This window comes from Oenanthe melanoleuca, chromosome 15, assembly GCF_029582105.1.
Source record: "Oenanthe melanoleuca isolate GR-GAL-2019-014 chromosome 15, OMel1.0, whole genome shotgun sequence".
NCBI classification, from domain to species: Eukaryota; Metazoa; Chordata; class Aves; order Passeriformes; family Muscicapidae; genus Oenanthe; species Oenanthe melanoleuca.
In genome coordinates, this window is record NC_079349.1 from 4,170,803 (window position 1) to 4,194,597 (window position 23,795).

Consider the following 23,795-nt stretch of genomic DNA (forward strand, 5'->3'; position numbering starts at 1 on the left):
TATTGCAGTTCCTTCCCTCCTGTTACCATCCACATCAGTCCTGTCACAGTGCACAAGGAGCACTCAAGAGTAGAAACCTTTCCAAAGATCTTTAGAGAACCAGCAGTCAAATAAGCCCACATTATTTCACACACTGAAAGAGTTTTAGCATTTTATAGTAATACTGTAAACAAAAGATTAAAAGTCAAAATATTGTACAGACAGAATGACACTGATAAATACAAGGTTTGGAAAAAGGCAAAAAAAGCTTTTCCTTTCCTCTGCAGCATTTTGTAAAGGAAGAGCAAGTTTGTTTACAGGGGAACAAGAGGAGATCTAGTCCTAAAAGAAAAACACATCTTTGTTATTTGAGGTGCTACAAACTCTGTGATTGCAGTGCTGTGAGTGGATGGTTCATGAACTTGCTGCTGGGGGTTCCTGTGGGGTGTGAACCACTCTGATTTCAGTGTAGCTGGAGCAGGGGCTGGCAGTTACTAAAGTGTCCCTTGCTTTTGGATCAAAGGCAGGTTTAAATAAGTGATAAATTACACCATAGCTCAGTGTCACCCTGCTTTGGGAAGCAGGTAAGATATGTTAAAAAACAACACACAGAGGGATCCTGAGAGACTGAAAAATGCCATCTGCTGCTTTTCAGCCATGCCAATTTAAGGAAAGTTCCTAGAAGGTTGTCATTGTATTTTAATTAATTACCAGTTGCATGATTTTGTAGGTTTCACAAAGGTCATTTGCAGTTTTAATTCCAGCCTGCCTGCATTGTCAGGTTAGATCTGCTTCTGGGGATCAGAAGGGCAGAAAGGAAATAAAACAATGAAGAACATTAATTCACTGGGCTGTCATCTCTCTTCATTCCTTCCCTCTCTCTGGGAGCCAGACAGCACCAGGAATCCAGCAGTGCTATGGCACTAGTGCTTGGATATATCCACACAAACATCATTTCTGCTGGCTCCTGGGCAGTGACAATGCACTTCCAAATGGGACACAGGCAGAGGCAAAAATCCATGATTTCCTGCACCATCTGAAATTCAGACTCCCAAAACTATTCTAACTTTTGAAATTATGGACTAACACACTTTTGTGAACTGTTATGGATGAAGAAATCTGGAGCACACATGGCCACTGGGGCCAGGCAGCCTGGCAGGGGTTACTCAGCAAGTTGTCAAATTTTGCAAGATTTGCATAAAAAACTTCGGAGATACGAGAAATGCTTTCACATTTGGATATGTTGAGGTACAGAGGTTTAGGTGCTGTGGCAGACACAGCTGCTTTTGCACTGGCACTCTTCTAACTTCCTTTTTCTGTTAATGAGCACAGAAATCTTCAGTGAAATTGCATCTGGAGTTACTTAGAAATGCTGCTGCAAACAAGACGGTGCCTCAAAGATGACAGGAAAATTCTGCAGGAAACTTAACAATGAATTACTAACTCAGAAACAAAGGATAATATTTTAACCACTAATGCCCTAAAGTAACATCAAACATATATATTAATGGCATAGTGACAACTAAAAGAAATAACTATCAAAAGTTTCAAATTCCTTCCAAAACAGATAAAGTGACAAAGACCTTGAAGAGTTACACATAACAAGCTTGGATGCCCACAACTACTACTGGTTTAGCAGACTAAAAAACATATTGCACAACAGTTGATATGGGAACAGAGAACATTGGGCTTGTACCCCGTTACCAGGACAAACCTTCTTCCTGCTGGGACAAGTCCTGGAGCCTGGGGAGCCTCAGCTAGCAGGATCCCAGCAGGGGAGGGATGGAGGGATGGAGATGCTGCCCTCCCATGCGTGCAGTGGTGTCAGAGCAGTTCCACCAGCAGGATCTGGAAGCAGAACGTGGCCCCAAGGAAACACCAGGAGAGCTCAGTACAGCGCTGGGACACCAGAGTGGCTCGACAGCTACTTGCAACATGCTATTACCCATAACTACACTGGCAACACAGGCACAAAATAAGGCAGTGGGTTAAATTAATCATAAAATTGTTAGAAAACATGCAAAAATAATACTGAGTTTAAAAAAAAAAAAAAGTTTCTTGCCCCTTGAAGTTTTTTTTCCTCGTAAAAATGCGCATAGTTCCACACCTCTATGTTGAAATCCAACCTTTAAAAAAGACCCCCAGAGTAAAAAGCCCCGAGTGGCTCAGTTGTTGTTCTCTTTGGTTGTGATGGTGACCAGCTGCTTGGCAGCCTTGGCGATGTCGTAGGCGCACTGGATGACCTGCTGTGTCACCAGCTGGATGTCGGGGGCGGGGCTGGGCTCGGCGGGCAGCGCCTTCCTGCACTCCGACTGCAGCCTGTAGGCACTGGAGGTCAGCAGGCGCAGGGAAGTCCTCACCAGCTCCGATTTGGGCTTCTGGGAAGAGAAAACAGACGCTGCAAACACGCAGAACAACACAACCTTTTAATTAGGCGGGAGTGCTCACAAGGGTTCTTTGATGCTGCGGCCGAGCCGAGCCTTCCCCTGGTGGCAGCAGAGGGAATTTCTGCTCTCGGGGAGACTCCGAGCGGCTGCCAGGCAGCAGGCAGGGAATATTGCGAATATTGCTCCGTGCCCTCCCTTAGGAAGTTACTCATGCACAGTTCTGGTGCCTGTTTACTGTCCCAGCCCACGTCCTGGCTGCCAGGAGGGGACAGCGTGTCCAGCAGCCTTGGCTCCTTCCTCGCAGCTTTGGAGAGGTGGGTGAGACTTTACAAGAACTCAGTCATGGGGATTTCACTCCCTGAATTTGCTGGGAGCAAACAGATCCCTTTGATGGATGGAGAACAGATTTCTTTTCTGCAAGAAAGAAATCCAGGCAATGGCACTGATATGGAAAAAGGGGTGATGAATCTGGTGAATCACAATTCTTCATGCCAGATCCAAATACCTCCAGTTTTGTGCAAATTTTTACAAGTTTACAAGTTACCCATTTTCATTCTGAAGGGAAATAATTTTGGATTTTCATTCTGCAGGGGAATTACACATTAGGAGAGAGGCCAAAACCATTCAGATGGTGGCAGGTACTTACTTTTGGGAACAAGGCTGCCATTTCTGTCACTGCCACATGTATTCTCTCGGAGCACGGTATATAGCTGCAGAAAGATGCCCTGGGTTATTTATTGTGTAGAGATTCCCCTCTTCCACTTCACTGCTCAGTGATTTATTCTAAAAACAACCATGTGACTTCAGAAAAAGCAAGAACTTAACAGTGCAAAATTATTTCTTAGATTTTCATTGTTCTTCAGAGTTGGTCTGAAGGAGTAACTGCCCATATAAAACAATTTATATAAAATATTGTCAGGAAAGTCTCCATTTGTGTGCAACCTCAGAACATCAAGATGCCTTCTTGGATTAATTAATACCCAGTAAACAGACAAGGCAGAGTTCTCACACACATGCATCCCCCAACTACCAACTACATTCACAATCTGTGAGTTCTAGGCTAAATTTTCACTAATTCTGATGAGTTAGTTAACAAAACAAAGGCAGATTCCATGAATCCTCAGATTTCAGTTCTGATTTATATATCATATGAAAATTGGTCTGTTCAAAATAGATCTATTTGCCATAAACTGCTGTGAATAGTGAAGTGTTAGTGTGCTCTCTCAAGTCTCATTTCAAAAGACTCACTTTTATGCTTCAATCTCAAGCAAGAGAATCTCAAAAAACACAAAGCATTCAAGAAAACTATTCAGCATGTGTGGGTTATGGTAGGTCAGTGCCCTTTCAAGCAAAAAGAGCCCCCAGACCCACCCCCCAGTCATTATTCATTTGATCTTCTTGCAACACCAAAGGTGCAAAAAAATCAGTCACTTGCAAATGCACTGAGAGTGAAGCAACACACTGGGGTCATTTTGGCAATGCAGGAAAATTGCTTTGAAAGGACTATTTCCATGTGTCTCAAGTCACATGAGTTCTTCCAAACTAAAAGTGAAGAGAGGTCTTCCAAGTTCACCACAATTCCCCTTCTGCTGTGGAGTTAATGATTAATCTGCTCCCTGCAGCCACAGTGACCAGCATCCTACCTCATTAAAAAGTCAATTTACTGATTAAACCCTTCACTAACAAGGCAAAGCCCTGAGAATAACCTGAATGAGACACTCAGGTGAACAACGTGGGTTTCATTGTGTGTTCTCTAGGTCAGCTGCAAAGTTTGCAGTGTGGCCTGGAGGAATGGCTTTAGTTTAATGTCTAAACACTCACTGTGAGCTTGTGAGATGCTCTGACACTGTGTTGGGTTTACACACATTCCAGTGAGACATCAGGAAGATATTCAAATAGGGACAGCTTGGAAAAGGAATCCCTCATTAGCAGTAAATTGTGTTAATCTCTTCCTCCAACCCTGACATTTGTTGGCTGGGGTTTGAACCTGGCAGTTCCTGTTTTAAAGAGCCTCTCATGCAAAGGTCACTTTTATTTTAGGCATTAACAAAGAGTATTTTGGTCAGGTTGGAAGATACCATATAAACACAGATCTTTTTTCATGGATTTGGGATACAAATTATCTCATTTGACCCTCAACTGTATAAACACATGAGGGGCCTCAGCTGTCAGGTATGAATGTTCCACCTTGGGAATGTGAAACTCCTGCTACTTTTGCAATGGTGCAAATAAGTAGCAACCACATGTTTTGTTCATAAAAATCACAGAATTGATTGGGTTTGGAGAGACCTTCAAACCTCAAAGATTTCTTCCTAAAGGAAGAAATTCTTCCCTGTGAGGGTGCTGAGGCCCTGGCACAGGGAAGCTGTGTGGATCTCTGGAAGTGTCCAAGGCCAGGCTGGATGGGGCTTGGAGCAACCTGGGCTAGTGGAAGGTGCTCCTGGCATGGAGGGGCTGGAACAAGGTGGGCTCTAAGGTCCCTCCTAACCCCAAATATTCTGTGACTCCATGACCAAACCAAGTTGTAATTTAATTTCTCTAGACAGACAATAGAAAAAACCAGGAAACAGGAGAATACACCAGAGGCAGCTCCAGGCTGTGGTTGTGTTCCCCACTGCTAACAACTGGGAGCTGAAGGGGCTGTGCCACACCCCTGCAGCTTTTCATGCATCGCCTTTCCATGACCCCCGTGTGGCTGGAGTGGGAGGGACAGAGGCAGCAGAGAGAAGGAGAAAGGACACTGTGCCTGGGAGGCAGGGACAGAGGCCAGAGTACCAGGAGGCAGGGCCGGGCTGCTGGCTGGTCAGAGGCTGCAGGGGCGCTCGCTCAGCCCCGGGGACCCTCGTGCCGAGGCTGTGTCTGAGCTGGGATGTGCCCCCACGCTCCAAGGGCCTGCCCAGCCCGTGGAGAACAGGGAAAGGGATGGGAGAGAGTGAGAAACAAAAGGAAGAAGGGGTTTCATTAATAGATACTCTTGCATCATGGTTTTTAATCTCCAGTTATCTATGCAGCACGTGATTTTTCTCTTATGTTCCCAGCACGAGCTTGGAGGATGTGATATTACATCCTCAAGTGTCTCACTTTGGTAAGGAAGCATTCCCCTGTGTTAAGGAAAACAAAGTTCAGTGTTTTGCAAGATAACACTCCTTTAAGCATAGGCAAACACCCCACTCCACGTGTGGTACAGAAAACAAAAATGCAGCACAGCAGGTTTTTGAAAACCCTGATCAACAACGAAAGCCAGGTATGCTGCATTGTTTCCTTCAATGATTTAGAAAAAATTCACATATTGTATAGTGTGATACACATAAAAACTACTCATTTAAAGCTTCTCTGTGTGAAACAAGCAACAAGAGGTTGCACTAGAAAAGGTTACACCAAGGGCAATGAGCTCAGCACAAACACGGCAGAAGTCGTCACTCGCTGAGAAGGAGAGGCCACGCCGGCCCTGCTAAAAATAGCAAAGTACAAGAAGGAAAAAACAGAACAGAAGTGGCCCCATTGTTGTGCACTCCTCTGAGCAAGGCAGGAAGTGAGGGCTCAACACAAACTGCTGCTGCTTCTTCTCCCAGGCACAGAGGGCACAGAGCTGGGGCCACAGCAGAGCCAGAGCCACCAGCCTGCAGGGCCAGGTCTGCTGGAGCCCAGAGAGTTCCAGCCCCAAAATGTGCTCACACCTGGGAATATGTAACTTTGATTTACAGCCTTCTAAAAGAGCTGTGTGGGGAGCACCACCTGATGATCAGCAAGGGCAGTATCACTTCTAGTCACCCATAGCTACTCTGGAAATTGTTCAACTGGGCCAGAATTTCCCTGAGGGAGCTGAAGCCTGATGTCCTCACTCGTCTGGGTCTATATCTAAAACAAATAATTCAAAATACTTTTGCTGGTACATAATTTGTACTAATACCTCAGTAGGAAAGCCAAATTCTCCCTCTTTCACAATTTGCTCCTGAAGCAAGGCTTGGTGTTACTATCACATTCTGCAGGGTGTAATTACCTATGAACACAGAAGGGGTGAAGACCTAAGAAAAACCTGCAGTGAGTTTTCTACAACACATTTGATTTGTGTTGTAGATAATAGACACTTGTTTTGCAGCAGGACTCACAAGTTAAGGGCAGGGAGCACAACAGACATTTTACAGGTGTAAATAGCAGGGCTGTACTGCACTCCTGAAGAATTTCCTGTTTTCCCTCCCTACCTGTCGTGTTTGTTCTCCTGCGCCGCTCGCAGCAGCTCCTGGATGTTCTTGGTGATCTGCTCCGTTTTCCGGATCACATCTTCAGTACTGGGCAAACTGGAGCTGGGGGCTGGGTCAGTGTCCTCAGGGATGGAGCCCTCCCCCTGCCAAACCACGCTGCGCTGCCGGCCCTTCCTGCCCGGCCTGGGGGAGCAAAGCAGGGCTTGGGTGGGCACACAGCAGCTCCTGCCACCCCCCAGCAGTGTCCCAGCACCTACCCCGGCTCCTCCAGCTCCACGGGCGTGCTGGGGTTGTCATAGTCGCTCTCAGACACGCTGCTCTGCTTCTCCAGCTTCGAGGCCTGCAAGGAACAGATTTATTTCAGCCCTGGGTTGTGCCAGAGCCACGTCCTGCGCACGAGGATTTGCTCTTTGCACGACAGCTCCTGCTAGCCTGGAGCTGCTGTGGCACTCTCTCCCCATGCCAGGCTGCTGCTCAGCCTGTACCCTGGGCACTGCCAGCACAGCACAGCCCCACCAGCCCCTGAACACCCAGCATGGCAGGACAGACAGAGCATAGCATCCTTCCCTGCCACTGAAACTGCCCCAGGGGCACACTCTGAGAGGCCACCTGGAGCAGCACCATGAAACAGGAGCCTGAACAGTGAGTAAGATCCACTGGAGAGGGAGAGAACCCCAGAGAAAAAGAGACCAGACCAAGAGAACAGAGCAGAGGCCAGAGACCATGGTGGGGAGGCTGAATGTAGAGTGGAAAGCAACTGGTGAGAGGCTGGCCCTGGGAAGGTCACTGCAAAATGGGAGCCCAAAACAAGGGCTGAAGACTGTGGCAATGGGAAAGTCAAAATAAAGACAGGAGAAAGAGATGGGGGAGCCCAAACTGCAGATCAAGGGCACTCATGGAACTGATGAGACCTGGAGCTCATTACAATTTGGGGGCCAACACGAGAGGGGTTCCAGCCCAAAATAGGATGGGAGCCCAAAGTATGAGGAACAGAGGCCCATTAAATGCTTAATCCTGGTCCAAAGCTGGAAAACCTAAGAAGTGAAAGTGGTACCACAGAGCACAGGTCCAACCATCAGAGTAGAGGGTCACAGAAGAATGGTGTAAGAAGGACAGGGGCCAATTCCAAAGTGGAAGCTGAAATGAGAGCAAGAGGAATGAGGGAAACAGAGGCTGGATTGAGCTCTGGAGGCCCCAGAGGCTGATCCCAGAGCAAAGGCTGAATGAAGAAAGGGATATCAAAATGAGCTTAGAGGCCAAATCCTCAACCAGACCCCAGGATCACCACACATCTGCTTCCTCAAGTCTTCTAAAAACTGCAAAGCTTCATCCAGGTGCCCAGCACAGTGTGCCTGGTGTCAAATACACCACACTGGGGTCACTCTGATCACAGAGCAGCAGCTCAGGGTCCTTCACAGCCCTGGGGCTCTTACAGAAACCTTGAACTCACCATGAGGGAGTCTCCAGGGTTAAACTGTAAGGGACACCTCCAATCTGCACCCCTCACCTGGACATTTAGGAATCTGCTTGCCAAATTATATTTCTGCCTCAAGGACAGACCAAAAATACAACCAGGAACTGGTTTTCACTGGCTGAGATTTAGCACATTTGTTAAGCACTCTTGTGATGTTAAGCCCATCAATTCTTAAGTGAAGGAACCACTTTAAATTTTAAAGTTACTCTGCACAAAAGGAAAAACCAGCATTTTCTGAACACTCCTCTGTCAGGACAGCTGGTAAAGATCAGTTGTAAGAGTGACATGTATTTTGAAGATAAGAAACCATTTTATATAGAGCCTGACGTTTCCCCTCTGCCAGGTGTACAGAGACAACAATCCTAACAGTGGCAAAGCTCTACCATCTGGTCAGAAACACAAACAGTGATGAATTACAAGAAGAGGATACTATGGGATCACTAATATAGAATCAGTGTAGAATAAAAACAATCAAACACTGCAAGTTTTCAATACCAGACAGCACTGCAGCCAATCCCAGATTCCCATTTGGCCAAGCAGGATATTCCCTTGAAAGTTTTTTCTTCTAACCCTGCTTGCAAATCTAATATTTTCTGGACTAATATGTCCAAACACTGTACAGTCAAAATTAAATGGGGACAGAAGGAATGAAAAAGAAGGTTCTGTGTCATGTCAGAGAGAGACCAGAGTAAACATTTAAACCCCCAAATTTGTTATTTTTAGGTAAACAATCAATCAAGACCACCTGGACTGGTGCAAGCAGCTTTGAAGCTGGGCCTCATGCAGTGCTTTTAGTCAGCAGGAGAGTTGTACATTGGCTTAGAAATATCAGTGAGAGCCTGGAAAATCACTGTCCAAACAGCAGCCAGCTTGTCTTGGGGCTGTTGTGCAGCTGAACAAGTGACCTGGAGAAGTGTGCATGGTGTTAAGGCTGAAGATGTGAAGTTAGAGAGAGGCAGGAGCCCAGAGCTCGTGGCAGCAGGAATGGGAGGGGGAAGTTCTGCTCCATGCAGGCTGGAAGGCCAGGCAGTGAGAGGGGGAAGAGAGAGGATGTGGCTCTGGGGAGATTGGCACCTCCTCCAGGGAAAAGACCGATGGGGAAGGTACTTAACCCTTCGTGTGCTCTCATCCCTGGACCAGGAGAGCGTGGAGGGGAAGGAAGGTAGAGATGAAGAGGAGGTCACAAACGCACTCCTCCCGATCTAAAAATGGGAAAGAGAAAAACCAAAACCAAAACACAAACAAACTCTTAACTGAAATTAAAGGAACATTCTTAAAACCATGGAGATGACATAAAGCAAGAATGATGTTGAGAATCTGGCTTAGGCTGAGGGGACTTAATTCTTTCAAAACACAACTGAATTCATGTTGAATACTGAGATTCCAGAATACTGAAATTGCATGGAGAATAAAAAAAAAAAACTCACCACATGCCAAGTTAACTAACTCCACAAAACAAATCAATGCTTCAGAACTGCTACTGCTATCCAAATTTCCACCCAAATGACCAAAGGATCTATACAAAGCACTTTTGTCACATTTTGCAAACACTGTCACACACAAATGAATTCTGACATTTCTTGCTGCCAGAACTGCCATTATATCAACATGACAATATAATTTAAAGTTATTCAGATTTCACAGCTTAAATTCATTTAATTGAAGGTGAAGACTGATTCCCTTGGTGCATTTAACTGTCTTCTATGGAATGTGCATGGAGTATTTGCCCTCCTTCATGCCAAAGGTAACTCCAAAACACATTTTAAAGGTCTTAATGATTTAACTGGAAGGAAATACAAAACATTGCTACCAAGAGGAAAAGATATTGTCAAAAATCCACACATTTTAAATGTGTACCTAAAAGATATTGTCCTGTATTCCAGCCCACAGGGCAATCTGCAAAGATGAAATAAAAAATTAACTGTGCTGATTAATTAAATGCACTTGTTAATTAAATGCACTAGTGTGTGTTGAGTCACTTCTGTAAAGTGTGAACACCTCAGTGCAAAATCCCTCTGGCCAACAGAGACTCCCTCTCCACATCACACAGGAAAATACTAAACCAGAAGAATCTGCTTGACTGGCAGATCTAAACCACCTCCAGCCTGCAGTTCCAAATTCAGAATAAGAAACTGGTCTGGGGAAAACTTTTCAATTTTATTTTTGCAAGGTGGTTATGAAACAAACTAGCACCTGGGTGTTTATCTCCAGAAATACATGAACTTTACCTACCTTCTTGGAATACTATCATACTATACTATATGTGGTTTTCACACAATTATAAGTTGATATTTTATATACATATACATATATATATATATGTATAGTGTGGTTAAAAAACCAGCTGAGCAGAAGCTCCAGTTTAGATACTCCAGAACTCTACAGCTTCTGCTTTTCAAACCATCAGGCTCCTGCAGACATGTTAATACAGCAAACATGAACAACTCTCACAGCTCTTATTCCCCCTGGGTTTTTTTTCCCTCTGTGGCAGAAGCCGAGTGAACGAGCGGAGCTGGAAGAGACAGGAAAGCTGAATGTGAGAGGCAATGCAGAAGCAGCAGCAGTTTTACTCACGTGTGGAGGGAAGGGCTGCAGCCTGGTGATGTTTTCTTCTGGGTAGCTGACCTCCCCCATGGGCAGGTAGGGTTTCTGCCCCGAGCCAGTCTCGTACATGGACATGGGTCTGCTGCCCCGGGCCGACGGGCGCCGCTTTAGGGAGGAATTGCTGCTGGGGTCTGGGTACTCAGAACCACTTTGCACCTGATAGATATTGGTTGTGGCCTGTCTTCTGAGGTTGGTATTTTCACTCTGTAGAGTTTGGAGCTGAAAGAAATGTTTAGCAGTGGTTTCCTAAGAGCGAGTGCCAAAGCAAAGTGACCACGCGACACTCGCTCGTCAGCCGTGCTGGAAAATCCAGGTACTGCTGGATGGGGGTTCACTTCTTCAAAAATCTACTTGGTATAAGCACAGAAGCACCTTTGTTCCAGATCTGGAAATATTTAGGTGCTAATTTCCAGCAGCTGCTGGGATATAAACTAAGTTAGATGTTAAAATTGGCTGTTGTACTTCAAAACACACAACACGTTCCCTCCAGCCTGCTCTACTGGCACAGGAATCCAGGATAGAACGAGGCTGTGGGGGAAAAACTGCCAACAAAACAATTTTCCAAGCAAAGGGATCCATTGCAGCAGCCAATACAAGGACTTGGAAGACTTTAACATAAGGGCAGTGAAATTTGACAATGCCAGAACTGCAGCACAGACACCAGAGGCAGCACAAAGGAACTTGAGCTTGCTCTGCAAAGCAAGGAGAGAGTTTAGCTTATGAAAATCAGGCATCAGCTGCTGCTATCTAAGAAGCCAACAAGAAAGCATTTTGAAGTTTTTTTTTTATTATTATGTATTTATTTGATAGTAAAAATGCACCAATTCTGATTATTTTGTGGACTTGGAGTAAGTTTGCTATATTAACACATCAGAAAGAAAAGATGCAGTGAAGAAAAACTGCAGGACAGCAAGGATCTCCCTTCTGCTACACCACATAAATATCCAAAACCTCATTAATCCATAGGCCCCAAAGGTTTTTTTTTAACCCTAGACTGTATCTGTTTAAAGAAATTCAATGCAAGTGAAAAGTTAATTCAATTGATGCAAGAGAAATGCTGAAACCAGTACAAGCAGTTGAAAGACCAAAGAAACACTCTGAGATCTCCCAGTGATCACTGTTCCAACAGGATAGAAGAGAACTGGCATTTAACAGACAAGGATCTTCCAATCTGCTGAATTAGCTCAGCCTCAGGTGGAAACAGTCTCCCAAAAAACACTCTCCAAAAGTCCTGCTCTGCCCCAGAACAGCAGCTCCACCCTACAGCCTCAACAACTTTCTCTACATGTGACTCTGGAAGGATTGTAATTATTTGGAAAACAGGATTTTAAATGCTAATTAAAGGGATTAATCTGAGGGTAAGCAGCCAGTCAGACAGGATAGTGAACTCAGATATAAATTGTTTTTCACCCCACAAAAATATGATAAGTGCACACACAAAGTGTGCTGGCACTTGATTCCCCATTGTTTAAATCTGTTTATATTGAAGCAAAACAGCAAAAACACCCAAAACTTGCAACATCTGTCCTGTCACTTGGAAAACTGATGTCAAAGTTTTGTCATAATCCATCCTCATGATTTGCAGGGCTGAATCACCACCAGCACCATGAAAAAACAGCATTCAAAGCATGTGTTGCACATAAATATTTCTAGTTTCATGTCTGATCCCAAAGCAACTCCACTTTAAAATGAGCTCTCACAATCCTAATACTAGATTATTTCATTCCAGCAGTTTTATTCTGACAACTTCAGATACCCCCAGAGCTGGAGGGAGGGGTTCCTCTGTTACCTTTTTCTGCATAATCCTCAGCTCATCACTCAGGTTGATGTTCACTTTCATTAACTGCTGAATCTTCACCTCAGAAGCCACCAAGGCATTTTTAACCTGAAGATATTCCTGGGCTGTGACTGGTCCATCTGACAAGTCTGAATCCAGGCTCTAGGAAAAGGAAGAGAAAAATACTTACACCATTAAGAAGAAAACAAGATCATGAAATTTCAACAGCTTTTCATGTACTTACCTTAAAGGCATCACAGTTCAAATGAAGTTTAAATTGGTAAGATCCATTAACCAAAATAATTTGAAATCCTCTAGAAAAGCAATCTGATGTCAATCAGCTCATAGCTCCTCTAAAAACATTTGCATCAGTATTTCAGTGATAAAATACTGTTTGATGAGGATTTTAAAAGATGTAATAAAGAACTGCAAAATTATAAAAGACAGACTGCTAAATATCCAATGTGCATATCCCATATCTATTAAAATAGAACCACCAGGTTTTACTGCCCTGTGATGCCATTCTGCATTACTCCAGGAATGGCTTAACTCACTTGGACACTGCCTGCCTGCTGTGAGTATTTCTTCAGTAGGAGGCAGTAAATATTTGTGAAATACCATGGAGTCACTGATTCAGAGCTTTCTGGCAGATACAATTATTTCATCTATGCAATTAAATCTGTATCTTATCTTCAGCCATACATATTACTTTTCTAGAGAGGCTTTTTTTTTTTTTTTTTTACAATAAAAATTCCTTAAGCAACTTCATCTAAGAAAGTTCATAGACTGAGGCATGATTAAGAAATTAATTAAAATATTTATTTTATTATAATTTATACAAATTACCTTTATGAATAACATTTGGGGGTGTATCACCATTTCAATCCTACCTTCTGCCTGTTTGATTTAGCTGCATTTGTTTCCAGATCTGTATCTTCATCTGAAGCAACACTGTCATAATCAGGCTGGTCATTGTCCTGACTTTCACTGCTGTGCTGATTGCTGATTGATTTGAGAATCAGCTCCACATTTTCTGCAGGTCAACACATGAAATACATACTAATAAGTCTGGAGAAGAAAAGGAAGTTCATACTTTGAAAAAAAAAATTAATTTAGTTCCACCTAGGAGGAATGAATGATTACTGTCCAAAATGTCCAAGTTTTATGGATTTGCCTTTTTATTTTTTCTAAGAGTTTAGGCAAGTTAAAATAAGTGGTGAGAGTTGTTTAGCAGTTTAATAAAATTAATACAAATTAAAAAAATTCCAACAGACTACAGTGGAAATGGATGCCAGCATGCAAATGAAAAAATATAGGGAAATATTAAAAGTTAGAAAAGATTTTTTTGGTATTTTCCCTCCAGAGGGGAAAAAAGATATGAAAACAATAGATCTCTCTCTTAATTCAGCATTGCTGAGAGGCTGATAAGAAAATCTAACTCACCTTTGGAACCAGTGAGAGAATTCCCCTGTTGTCTTCGTTTGGCATCACTTAAAATGTCTATAACCAGTGTAGCAAACTCATGGGCATTAAATCGAGCCAGTTTCTGCCTTCCCTAAATACAGAATCATGCAGAGGAAAGAAAAGTACATTCTCTATCAGAAGAATAGCAGAGTTCTCAGGAAAAAATAAGACTACACACTTGTAGTTGAACAGTCAACTTCATTTATTGCAAAAAGTGTGATTTAAAGGGGAAATGTGAATTTATTTTAACCTCTTTACAAGTAGATGCAACTCTTCTACAATAATAAAATGCAGTAAAGCAGTATTACTTAGGCCTACTTAATTACCTGGGCTATTCAATTATTTTTACAGTATTAAGATTTCATACCTGATTCCTGGTTGAGGAATATTCAGGATTTACAGGAAGAAAAGGGACCACAGTGGTCTCTGTCACGAGTGTGCTGTGGTTCTGAGTAGCAAGCCAAACTGCTCCAGAGGAAAAAAAAAAAAAAAAAAAAAAAAAAGAAAAAGGGAATAACCTTCCTGTACTGCTTGACAGCATTTCTTTGTCAAATAAAAGGCTGCAATTTCAAACACAAACACAATCAATTCAGAGGAAAGCTTTTCCCCAGAGGATTCTCTACTTTGTGAAAAACACAAGATTTGTTCAATTAACATCCCCTTCAGGCAATGCAAGACAAAGAAACTCCCCTCAGCAGTAACTGCTGAATACAGAAGCACTTGAACAGAACATGTGCTTGGATTGGCATCTTGTATGTAAAGTGACAATCCAGACTTGTTTTATTTCATTCCACTCACCTGCATCTGTTTCCCTTCTGTCAACTTCATCATACACATCCATGGCAAGTTCTTCAAATAAGTGGTTGCTTAGCTAAGGGTAGAGGAGAATAATTAGTTTGAAAAGAAATGAAAGCCAGTAAAATCTCTGATAACAGAAAATAACAGAGACAATGTAAGAACACAACTCTGCTCTTTTCTCCAGCCTCTAGAATCCATGGAAATGCTCCTTTCTCAGCCTGCACAAGCAGCAGACATGTATGACCACCCCATTTCTTGGTACAGAAACAACCATCCTGTTCCACACTCTTTCCTTCCTGGTCAAGGGATTTTTTTTTTCCCTTCTCCCATCTGACCACAAAAAGACTTTTGTGTTTGGGGTGAGGCACTGTGGGAATGAGGTACCAAATGCCACTGGATATGTGCCCTTCAAGGAAGGGCTCCCAAAATATTTGTGTGTTTCAAGCTGCAACTAGAGCAGATGGGTCAAGAGATGTTTGTGCTAGGAAGCTTGAGAGATGAAGTGCAGAGTTTGCCACATCTAGAAATGCAGTTTTACTTACAGACTGAAGCTTCTTCTTGGCTGCTTTTGCCAGTTCTGATACATCCAGACTGCTATGAAAACAAGATGTGATCATTACATCTACAGCATTTCATGGCTTCTGCATATCAAAATTTTACATTTTGGTAACTCAGTGATTAAAAAAGGTCACTTTTACCTTAAACCCCCAAATATTTCAGTATTTTCAGCATTGTTTTTAACACACTGTTCCTATTAACATTGCTACTATAATATCACAATTAGCATATCATTAAGCTTCCTTCCACATCAATTTTTACATTTAAAATGAAATAATACCAAAAATTCTTCAGAATATGAATACCTACAGGTTTTTACCCACACAATTTTTAAGTCACTAAAGTTCTGCACAGAAATTTTGCAAGCAGGAGGTTGGACAGTGGTTTACTTACAGCCGTCTTATTTCCAATTGCACAGCAGTAAAAGAGGAACAGGAAATTAGTACTTGATACTTCTTGTACAAATATGATCTCATTGATCACAACCAAAAGTTACAAGCATTAGAAAAATCAGGAAAATACTCAATTGGACCTTAAATTAATTCCACAATCTGTTTCCTAGGAATTCCTCATGTGTGTTCCCTTCACAGAAATGTCTCACTTTCTCCCTGCATTTTAATAAATACAATCAGCTTCTATAATTTTCTGATTTTGCTGATATCCCAATATCTTTTCTATGAAAAAAAGCTTTCAAGACAAATAAAGGCACACACAAAAAAGTTCAAGTGGCAACAAGCTTAAAAGGTGTTTCAGAAAGGAAAGAAAACTTAATTATCAGGGTTTTTTTACTCTGATGTTTTCAGACACGTGATGGAATCAGCAACTTACCTGTCTGCCATCTGAGGTATAACAAAGTGCTGCCCATTTTTGTGCTCTAGAGTTGAAAACAAATTGCACTTTACTAGGTTGGTAATGGCCTACAGTTTACAGTAACAAGCATCAGGCAGCACTAAATAATTTATCTTGCATGTAATTATTCAATTTCCAACAGGCAACTAGGCAAGTTATAAAAGAAGGCTCATGCCATGATTTCCAAAGATTCCAAATAAGGCTTACTAGTTGTATTGAAATTCCATTAAAAAAGAAAATTAACTTCTAACACAGGTACCTTTAGGATTAAAAATCTGTAAGTGTACTTGTGTTCAAAAGGCACCCACTTAACAGAACACTCCCCTGCTGTTCCATTTCAATTAGAAGAGTTTCTACAGTACATAATGAACATGTATTTGTGGAAAATCAGGAAGGAATTTTGGTTTTCATTTATGTCTATTTACAACCCTGCAGTTTTATCCCAATTTTAAATGCATCATCCCTAATCTTGAATCTTACACTTTGGCTTTGTGTAATTTATATAACATTGGAATATTTGGAAAGTGCAGTGCACAAATATGTCACAGCACAGTCTGAATGTCCTATAGCTGACAGGGACAGGTCTGAGGGTGCAGATGTTGTGCTCACCTGGTTTCCTGCCACAGAGGTAGAAAGCCAACCTGTCTGTGAGCTCGTACTGGATCTCCACCAGCCGCTCTGCCAGCTCGTGGTGCCCCCCCTGCCTGGGGCACACAGGGACAGGGACAGTCAGTGACACACACAAATGGTCAGAGAAACACATTTAGCACAAGCCAGCACTGCACCCATCACAAATCACAGCCTGGTTCCACCCCATGTGCCCCAACCCAAGGTAATCCTCATTCCTGGAGCCTGAACTTGCAGAAACTCTTCTCTAATTAATTTCCTGTGGGCTGCTAGATTGGCACAGCCCGTTCATTTGGCATCATAGCTGATGTCTCAGGCACTCAGAACACAGGCTGTGATCTGATGAAAATACTTATTCCTCATATTTATTCATTCACTCTTCCTGGAAAAAGTATTATTATCATTTAACAGACAAATTATTTCAGGACAGAAACGTATCTTAGTGTGATTTATGGACATCAGAGACTCCTACCTTGCATAATCAACTGGAGTTTTCCCATTGGAATCTTGTGTGCCAGGATCAGCACCATAAACTGCCAATAGTTCTGCTTGCAAAGTCTGCCCTGCCTTAGCAGCAACGTGCAGTGGGGTGTTTCCTTTCTCCTGCAAGAGATTAAGGAAAAATATCTACTTAGCCAGCAGCTCTGAGTAGAAGATTGAACTATAACATGAAATGAGTAAAAATAATATGAGCTGGAATTGATTGTATATCAAAATAATGAAAAAAAAAGTGTTCCTACAGGATGAAAGAAGTTGGCTTGAGCTCCTAAGGAGAGCAGTCGCAAACAGGTCTCCAGATTCCCTGTCCTCACACTGGAATGGAGTTGCTGAAAAAGAAGTAGAATTATATTTAACACAGCAGCAACAACTGTGATGCAGCAGTTGTTTTTCAGCCATACTTTGAGAAACTGGAGCATGCAGAGTTCTCACTACAGCTCTTTTGTGTAAAGGGTTTTCACCTCAATTAATGCCTCAATCATCACCTCCAGTAATAACCATAAAAAGTTGAAGTCAAGCTTTATTTATTTATGTAATAGTGCAGAAAAACAGTTAACCCAAAGCAATGCAGGGAAGTCAGTGAGATTTGCCTGTGCTGCCCCAGGAGCCACTGACCTTGCTGAGATCCTTGGCAGTGACACTGTCATCCTCCCTGCATGGCAGGCGATGCACAAATGCTAACATCTGATATTTAGCTCTGATGAACTCTGCTTTGTTGGGACTGCAAAGAGAAATCCAGGCAACAAGAAGGGAAAGGGAAGAAATATCAGTGCTTTCATAAGTAATACAGATGCTCCAGAAAAAGAAAAATTTCACAAGTGAAGATTGAATCAGAGCTTTGTGTGTTGCTGGGGGCAAAGTTAGGCATGGAAAAATATTTTCATTAAAAAACAGCCCAGTGCAGATTGTCTGACCATATAGAGAAAACGTCTGTTACAACCATCAAATATCTGCAGACTGTAGCATGTGGTGTCTGTTTCTTTAAAGAAATACAGACTTTAAAATCATGCCAACTTAAGACCTGTACTTACTCTACACAGTTATTTACATTTTAAAATGAAGCACCATAGTCAGAGACAAAAAATATCTGGAGTTTTACTTAATTCCTCAATCAAATTCCACTTTGTTGGCAGCATTCAGTTAACTGAAGCATATGACAAAGAAAGTCCTTTGACTAGAGTGTAAGCAAAGGTCCTCACTATTCAACAGGAAACAATAATTCAGAGAATTTAAGTAGTGTATTCCTATTTCTGCGACACATTTAAAAAAAATTAATACTTGAAAATAAAATAAAATAAAAACCACACACAGGCTCCTATGGATTCCTTGTTGCCCTGTCAGTGCTGAATAAGACAATCCCACTTCTCCAAGGTAACAATTCTGATTTTCCCACTTACTGCACTTTGTCCTGCGGGCTGGCCTTGCGCCGCCCGCTCATCACCGAGGCAGGGTCCAGCAGGGAGTGCTCCCAGATGGAATTAGCACCATTGTTGTACAGAGTTTCCACCATCTGAAAGCCAGAACACACAGATATTTTGCTGCTGGCTGCACTAATCAACTATCTGTAATTATTTTCAAGCAGGTATCAAGTCAGCAGATTCACACTCTGTGTGCCAGCAGCTGTAACTTCTGGGATATCATAACTGGGATTAGGATGTTATGATATGGAATGTAGTGAGAACCCCCTTAAAATTCTCTGCTCTTCCCAAAAGCACCTCCAGTGAAAAGAAATTCAGGTTGAAGCAGAGTACTGCAGAGTTGTGAAAGGAAAGTTGAAGTGACCTTCCAAACAAAAGCATCAATTCAAAAGGCAAAGATAATTCTGACTTTAGTGGTCCAAGTGGTCACAAGAGAAAAAAAATTAGAGTAACTTAGGAAAACAAAGCTTAAAAGGACCAAAAAAAGCCCTCTAAAAAAAAAAAAAAAAAAAAAAAAGTTTAGTGATTTAAATTACAGTAAAAAATCACCATATTTTAATATTTTTAAAGGTTTTCCTCTGTACCTGCAGCAGTGTTGGAGGCCACGGGGTGTGTTTGAGATGCCTCACTTGGGAGATGTGACGGCCCAGGCTCCTGTGCACACTGCAGCACTCATCACAGATCAGGATCCCCCTGTTTATGGATGCCCAGCAAGGATCTGCAAAAGAAACCATCCATTATAACACAGGAAACAGCAAGGCCTTGGATTGCAAAAACAGAGTCTAAAACGGGCAGCTCTGCCTTTTAACCTTCCCTGCTCAGCCAGTGTGTGAGTATGTGATTGTTACAGCCTTGCTGGGGCTCTGCATGCTGGGAAAATGGGGAACACCAGTCCTGGCACTCCTGGGAGATCTGGGATTCCAAGGACAGTGAGATCTGCAGTGGAAATTTGGGAAAAAAGTTGAAGTTCTTTTTGTGAAAATACTTTCCTTTCTAAACATAACAGGACATTGAATTTAACGCCACCTTGAAATGCTTTGTGGACTACCTGCTCTTTGACAAAACTCTCAAAATTTCTTTTGTTTTTTTTAAGCTAGTCAAAAATCTTTTTTCAAAAACATCAAAGCTGCCACAGCACTCAGGCTTTTCCCCCTACTACTCAGTTTTCAGTTCTATATTATAACAACATCTTTAAAATTTCCACTTTAAATAATAAAAACACACAAGAGTGTCATAATACAGAAGGATACATATGTGCCAAGTCAAATAAAATCCAAAAATCTCAAGCAAAATAACTTCATCTTTCACCAGACCCAAACTGAACCAACTTATAAGCAGCCCAGAAAGAAAACTGATGGGAAGTGAAGTAGTAAATAATATATATGAGCTATTCAAACATCAAAAGGCATAAAATCAAGTAGGAATGGTGCATTAAGTTGAAACAATAAATGCCCACAGGACTCCAAACAGGTCCCTCAGCTGCTCAGAGCTCAGTCTCCAGGAGAAATTCCAATTTCTGTCAATGACACGTGAAACTCAGCTTAGCCAGAGCCCAGCAGGAAAAGGCAACTGAGCAGCCAGACAGAGCTTCAGACCTAGCACATCCCAGGAGAACAAAAAAGGAAATCAAGATCTCTTTTATTCTGGAAAAATCTTAATTTCAAATGCAGAGATGAGTCTGAGGCCAAATAAGTGTGCACAAGGCAAGCCTGGTATCTGATGAGAGAACTTCTGAGTCCTGTCAGAACACATCTGAGCACTGGTGCATACATGGAACAGTCTCCTCTGACCCACACAACAAATGGACTGAATCCCTGCAAATGAGATGTGATCCCAGCTGTGGTTTGTGAGCAGAGTTGATGATCTGGGTGTGCTGCAGGCAAACCTGTCCGAGCCATGGAGCATCTCCTGACCCACCAGAACTAGCCCAGACCCAATTTAAAGCAGGGGAGACAAAAAAACCAATCCATTTGTTAAAAACCAAATTACAACAAGCATATAGAACTCCTTGTCCAATCATTCCATTATTTAACAACATTGACTTCCAAGAAGAATAGCAATGGAATGAGATGCACTCATGGCAACCTAATGACCCAAACTGAGGCAGCCTTCCAGATTAATGAACCTGGTCCCTTCTTGTTAGAAACAACCTCATCACACACAGATGGGATCCTCAGGGATCCTTTCCCTTGCCCATTTCCAGGCTGTTTGTGAGCATTGCTCAGCTTTATCAGCACTGGGGGTTTTCTTTACATCCACCTCAACACACAATGCCCCTGGATATTTCAGGTTTAAACTTAATGCAGGGAAGTGTCTGTCTTGGAATATGAGTAATTTTTAAGAGAGACTGAGCTATGGATTTGACCACAATATGTTTGAGCCAAAATATGCAGAATCCCTGAGGTTGGAAAAGACCTTTGAGACCATCGAGTCCAGCCTGTGATTGATCCCCCAGCCAAGAGTGCCACAGTCAGGAATTCCTTGGACACCTCCAAAACTCCTTGGGCAGCTCCATCCAAGGCCTGACCACCCTTTCCATGAGGAAATTCCTCCTGGTGTCCAAGCTGACCCTCTCCTGGCACAGTTTGATGCAGTTTCCTCATCCTGTCCCTGCTCCCTGGGGGCAGCCTGCTTTCCCTGGCTGTCCCCTCCTGTCAGGCAGTTGTGCAGAGCCACAAGGTCCCTCCTGATCCTCTTTTTCTCCAGGCTGAGCTCCTTTTTCAGCTCCCTCAGCTACTCCTGGGGCTCCAAATCCGTTCCCTTCCCCAGACATGCTGCAGCCATTCCAAGTCTGTCCTGGAGAGAAGGGCCCAGAGCTGGACAAAGCAACTGAGGAGCCTCAGTGTCCAGCACAGGGATGGCCACAGCCCAGCCCTGCTGCCCACGCTGGGTTGGGTACAAAAGACAATTGGGGAGAAGCTGCAGGGCCGGGCAGGCGCTTTCAGGAACCTGCAGGGTGGTTCAAAACAGGAAGCGTGAGATGAAGACAAGCCCGGCTGTGGGTTTGAGAGCTGAGCTCCTGCCCCGGGATAGGAAGTACAGCACAAGAGCTCCTGTAAGATCAACCCCGTGTCACTGAAAAGCCTCCACTCTGCCGCACAGACAAAGGGGGCATTGATGAGGTTCCAGGGGAAGCATTAATTAATGCAGGTGCTGGGCACACCCGCTGTGGTGCAAAGGCTGCAGCCCCCAGGTCTCCTGACCTGCACCCACTGACAAACCCTCTGCTTTAGCCAAAGCAAGGGCTTCATTGCTTTTATTTACAGAAAGATTAAATTAAGGTTTCTTTATACATGTGGATAAGCCAGAGGATTTCTAGTCAATAAGTAAAGACCTGGCAGTGCTCTAATGTCACGATAAAAAGCAGGGTTAAGGATTACCCTGACAGCGATTCTGATACCCCGAGGAGCTTAAGGAACACAATTCACACAGCTTTATCTCCGAGCCAGAACACCCCTGATGTGTGGAAGCACAGATAGGCTACCGTGTGTGATACGGACAATTGCCTGCCTGAGAGATGTCAGCTCCATTTATTGTAAAACCAAATTTCTACAGGGATACCAGTACAGTCCCAGAATCCCAGACTGGTTTGGGTTGCAGGGAGCTTAAAGCTCACCCAGTTCCAATCCCTACCATGGGCAGGGACACCATCCATTATCCCAGGTTGCTCCAAGCCCTGTCCAACCTGGCCTTGGACACTTCCAGGGATGGCAACCTTCTCTGGGCAGTCTGTGCCAGGGCCTCACTACCCTCACAGGGAAGAATTCCTTCTGTAAAAAGAAGAAAGTAACTTCCTGGAAGTTAATTTAGAATTTTTATAATTTTTAAAGCATAACTCAGATTTAATAAAAGTTATTATCCCCTCTCCCACATCCTATCTTCAGCCAATTCAAGTGTTATCTAGGTTACAGTGTTTTAATTAATTTCAGTACGTACATAATTAATTAATTATATCGGAAGAACCTGCCCAGAACACAAACAGCAAAAACTACAGAGACAGAAAAGATACAGACAGAACAAACACAGGGAGCTGATAAAACAAAGCAGGACAGTTTTAGACACAAGAGCAGCAGAACCACAGATGGTCAGGAGATGCCACAGCCTTTCCAAAGACAAGCTCAGTTTCCATAAGCTCCCGAACCGACCTGCAGTGGATACGTGTCAGCCCAGAGAGCAGACGCTGCTCCCCGAGCACAGCTTTCCTTGGAAGTCTGGGACACCTACACCCAACCCAGCCGTGGGACAACTCCCAGTTTATCCCCCCCGACGCTGGGAACACGGGGATGGATGCACAGCTCCTAACCCAGCCCTTCCCAACTCCCCCAAAACAGCCCCGCTCCCCTCCAGTGACACATTCCCACCTACGCTCTCCTCCCACCTCCAGCCCCGTGACTGAAGGTGGATTTCTGTCAGCGCTCCGCGTTTCCCTCGGAGAGCCGCAGGATGTTCCCCGGAGCTCTGCCCGCCCCGGGCACGGGAGGGGCGGCGGTGCCAGCGGGACCCGGACACTCGCACACCGATGGGGCTTGGAACAACCGGGGCTCCTGGCAGGTGTCCTGCCCACGGCAAGGGGCGGACGGGAGAAGCTTTACGGTCCCTTCCCACCCAACCCATCCCGGCCCATCACAGGTGTAGCGGCGGCCGCTCCGGGGCGGCGACACCCCCGCGGCCCCCGGCCCGGGAGGGGTTCGCGGGACGAGCCCGCGCGGTGCAGGCGGCGGTGCCGAGCCTACCCTGAGCGCTGCAGTCGGCGCAGACCTCGCTGCTCCTCAGGCGCTTCGCCATCGCGGGACCGGCGGCAGCGGCGGCAGCGGGGCCGGTAACGGGCCCCGCCAGCCCCGGGCCGGCCCCGAGCATGCGCGCCGAGCCTCCCTGTGCTGCTCCGCATGTCGCCCGTGCCGCCATCTTTACTCCTGGCACGGGGCCTGCCTTCACCTAAACTCTGGTTCAGAGGAGCAGCACGGAGCGCTCCCACCCGGGGCCGCGCCTGCCGGCCCGCTGCGCTCTTTCGGCGGGGTGACGAGAGAGACGGGGCTTGGGAAGGCTGGTGGGAGAGGCCGCAGTGCAGCAAGCCCTGCCCTCACCCGCCATGGCGGGCGGGCGAACGAAACCACGGCCGGGGGAAGGCGGGCTGGGAACAGGCAGCGCTGAGCGCTCCCC

The 23,795-nt window shown here is 44.2% G+C and overlaps 1 protein-coding gene across 14 annotated transcripts; it reads right to left on the reverse strand.

Moving 5' to 3' along the window:
• Window positions 1–137: 137 nt before the first annotated feature.
• Window positions 138–23,787, reverse strand: GIT2 (GIT ArfGAP 2). Of its 14 annotated transcripts, none has more exons than XM_056503930.1 (21): window positions 23,369–23,787; window positions 19,220–19,353; window positions 18,615–18,727; window positions 17,833–17,938; window positions 17,460–17,546; window positions 17,192–17,322; window positions 16,702–16,796; window positions 16,072–16,117; window positions 15,228–15,276; window positions 14,686–14,758; window positions 14,255–14,352; window positions 13,867–13,978; window positions 13,314–13,456; window positions 12,436–12,585; window positions 10,617–10,865; window positions 9,155–9,244; window positions 6,826–6,908; window positions 6,569–6,751; window positions 5,142–5,258; window positions 3,013–3,076; window positions 138–2,357 (listed from the first exon to the last, which is right to left on the reverse strand). In XM_056503930.1, exons 1-21 carry the CDS (start codon window positions 23,538–23,540, stop codon window positions 2,145–2,147), a joined length of 2,508 nt encoding a protein of 835 aa, XP_056359905.1. In that variant the 5' UTR covers window positions 23,541–23,787; the 3' UTR covers window positions 138–2,144. The 14 variants fall into 14 exon arrangements, with proteins under 14 accessions (XP_056359905.1, XP_056359903.1, XP_056359912.1 ...); XM_056503928.1 differs by having other exon boundaries at window positions 15,228–15,279; XM_056503937.1 differs by lacking the exon at window positions 10,617–10,865 and having other exon boundaries at window positions 15,228–15,279; window positions 23,369–23,715.
• Between the last annotated feature and the right edge of the window lie 8 nt (window positions 23,788–23,795).

What these genes read in the sequence shown, in the direction of transcription:
- GIT2 (XM_056503928.1), bottom strand. Translation starts at nt 23,540, where the DNA reads ATGGCGGCACGGGCGACATGCGGAGCAGCACAGGGAGGCTCGGCGCGC. An exon ending in GGCCTCCAACACTGCTGCAG is followed by an intron (nt 18,728 to 19,219) that starts GTACAGAGGAAA and finishes TCTGGCTTTCAG; the next exon opens with ATGGTGGAAACTCTGTACAA. An exon ending in CAGGAGAACAAACACGACAG is followed by an intron (nt 5,259 to 6,568) that starts GTAGGGAGGGAA and finishes CGGGCTGGGCAG; the next exon opens with GCCCTTGGAGCGTGGGGGCA.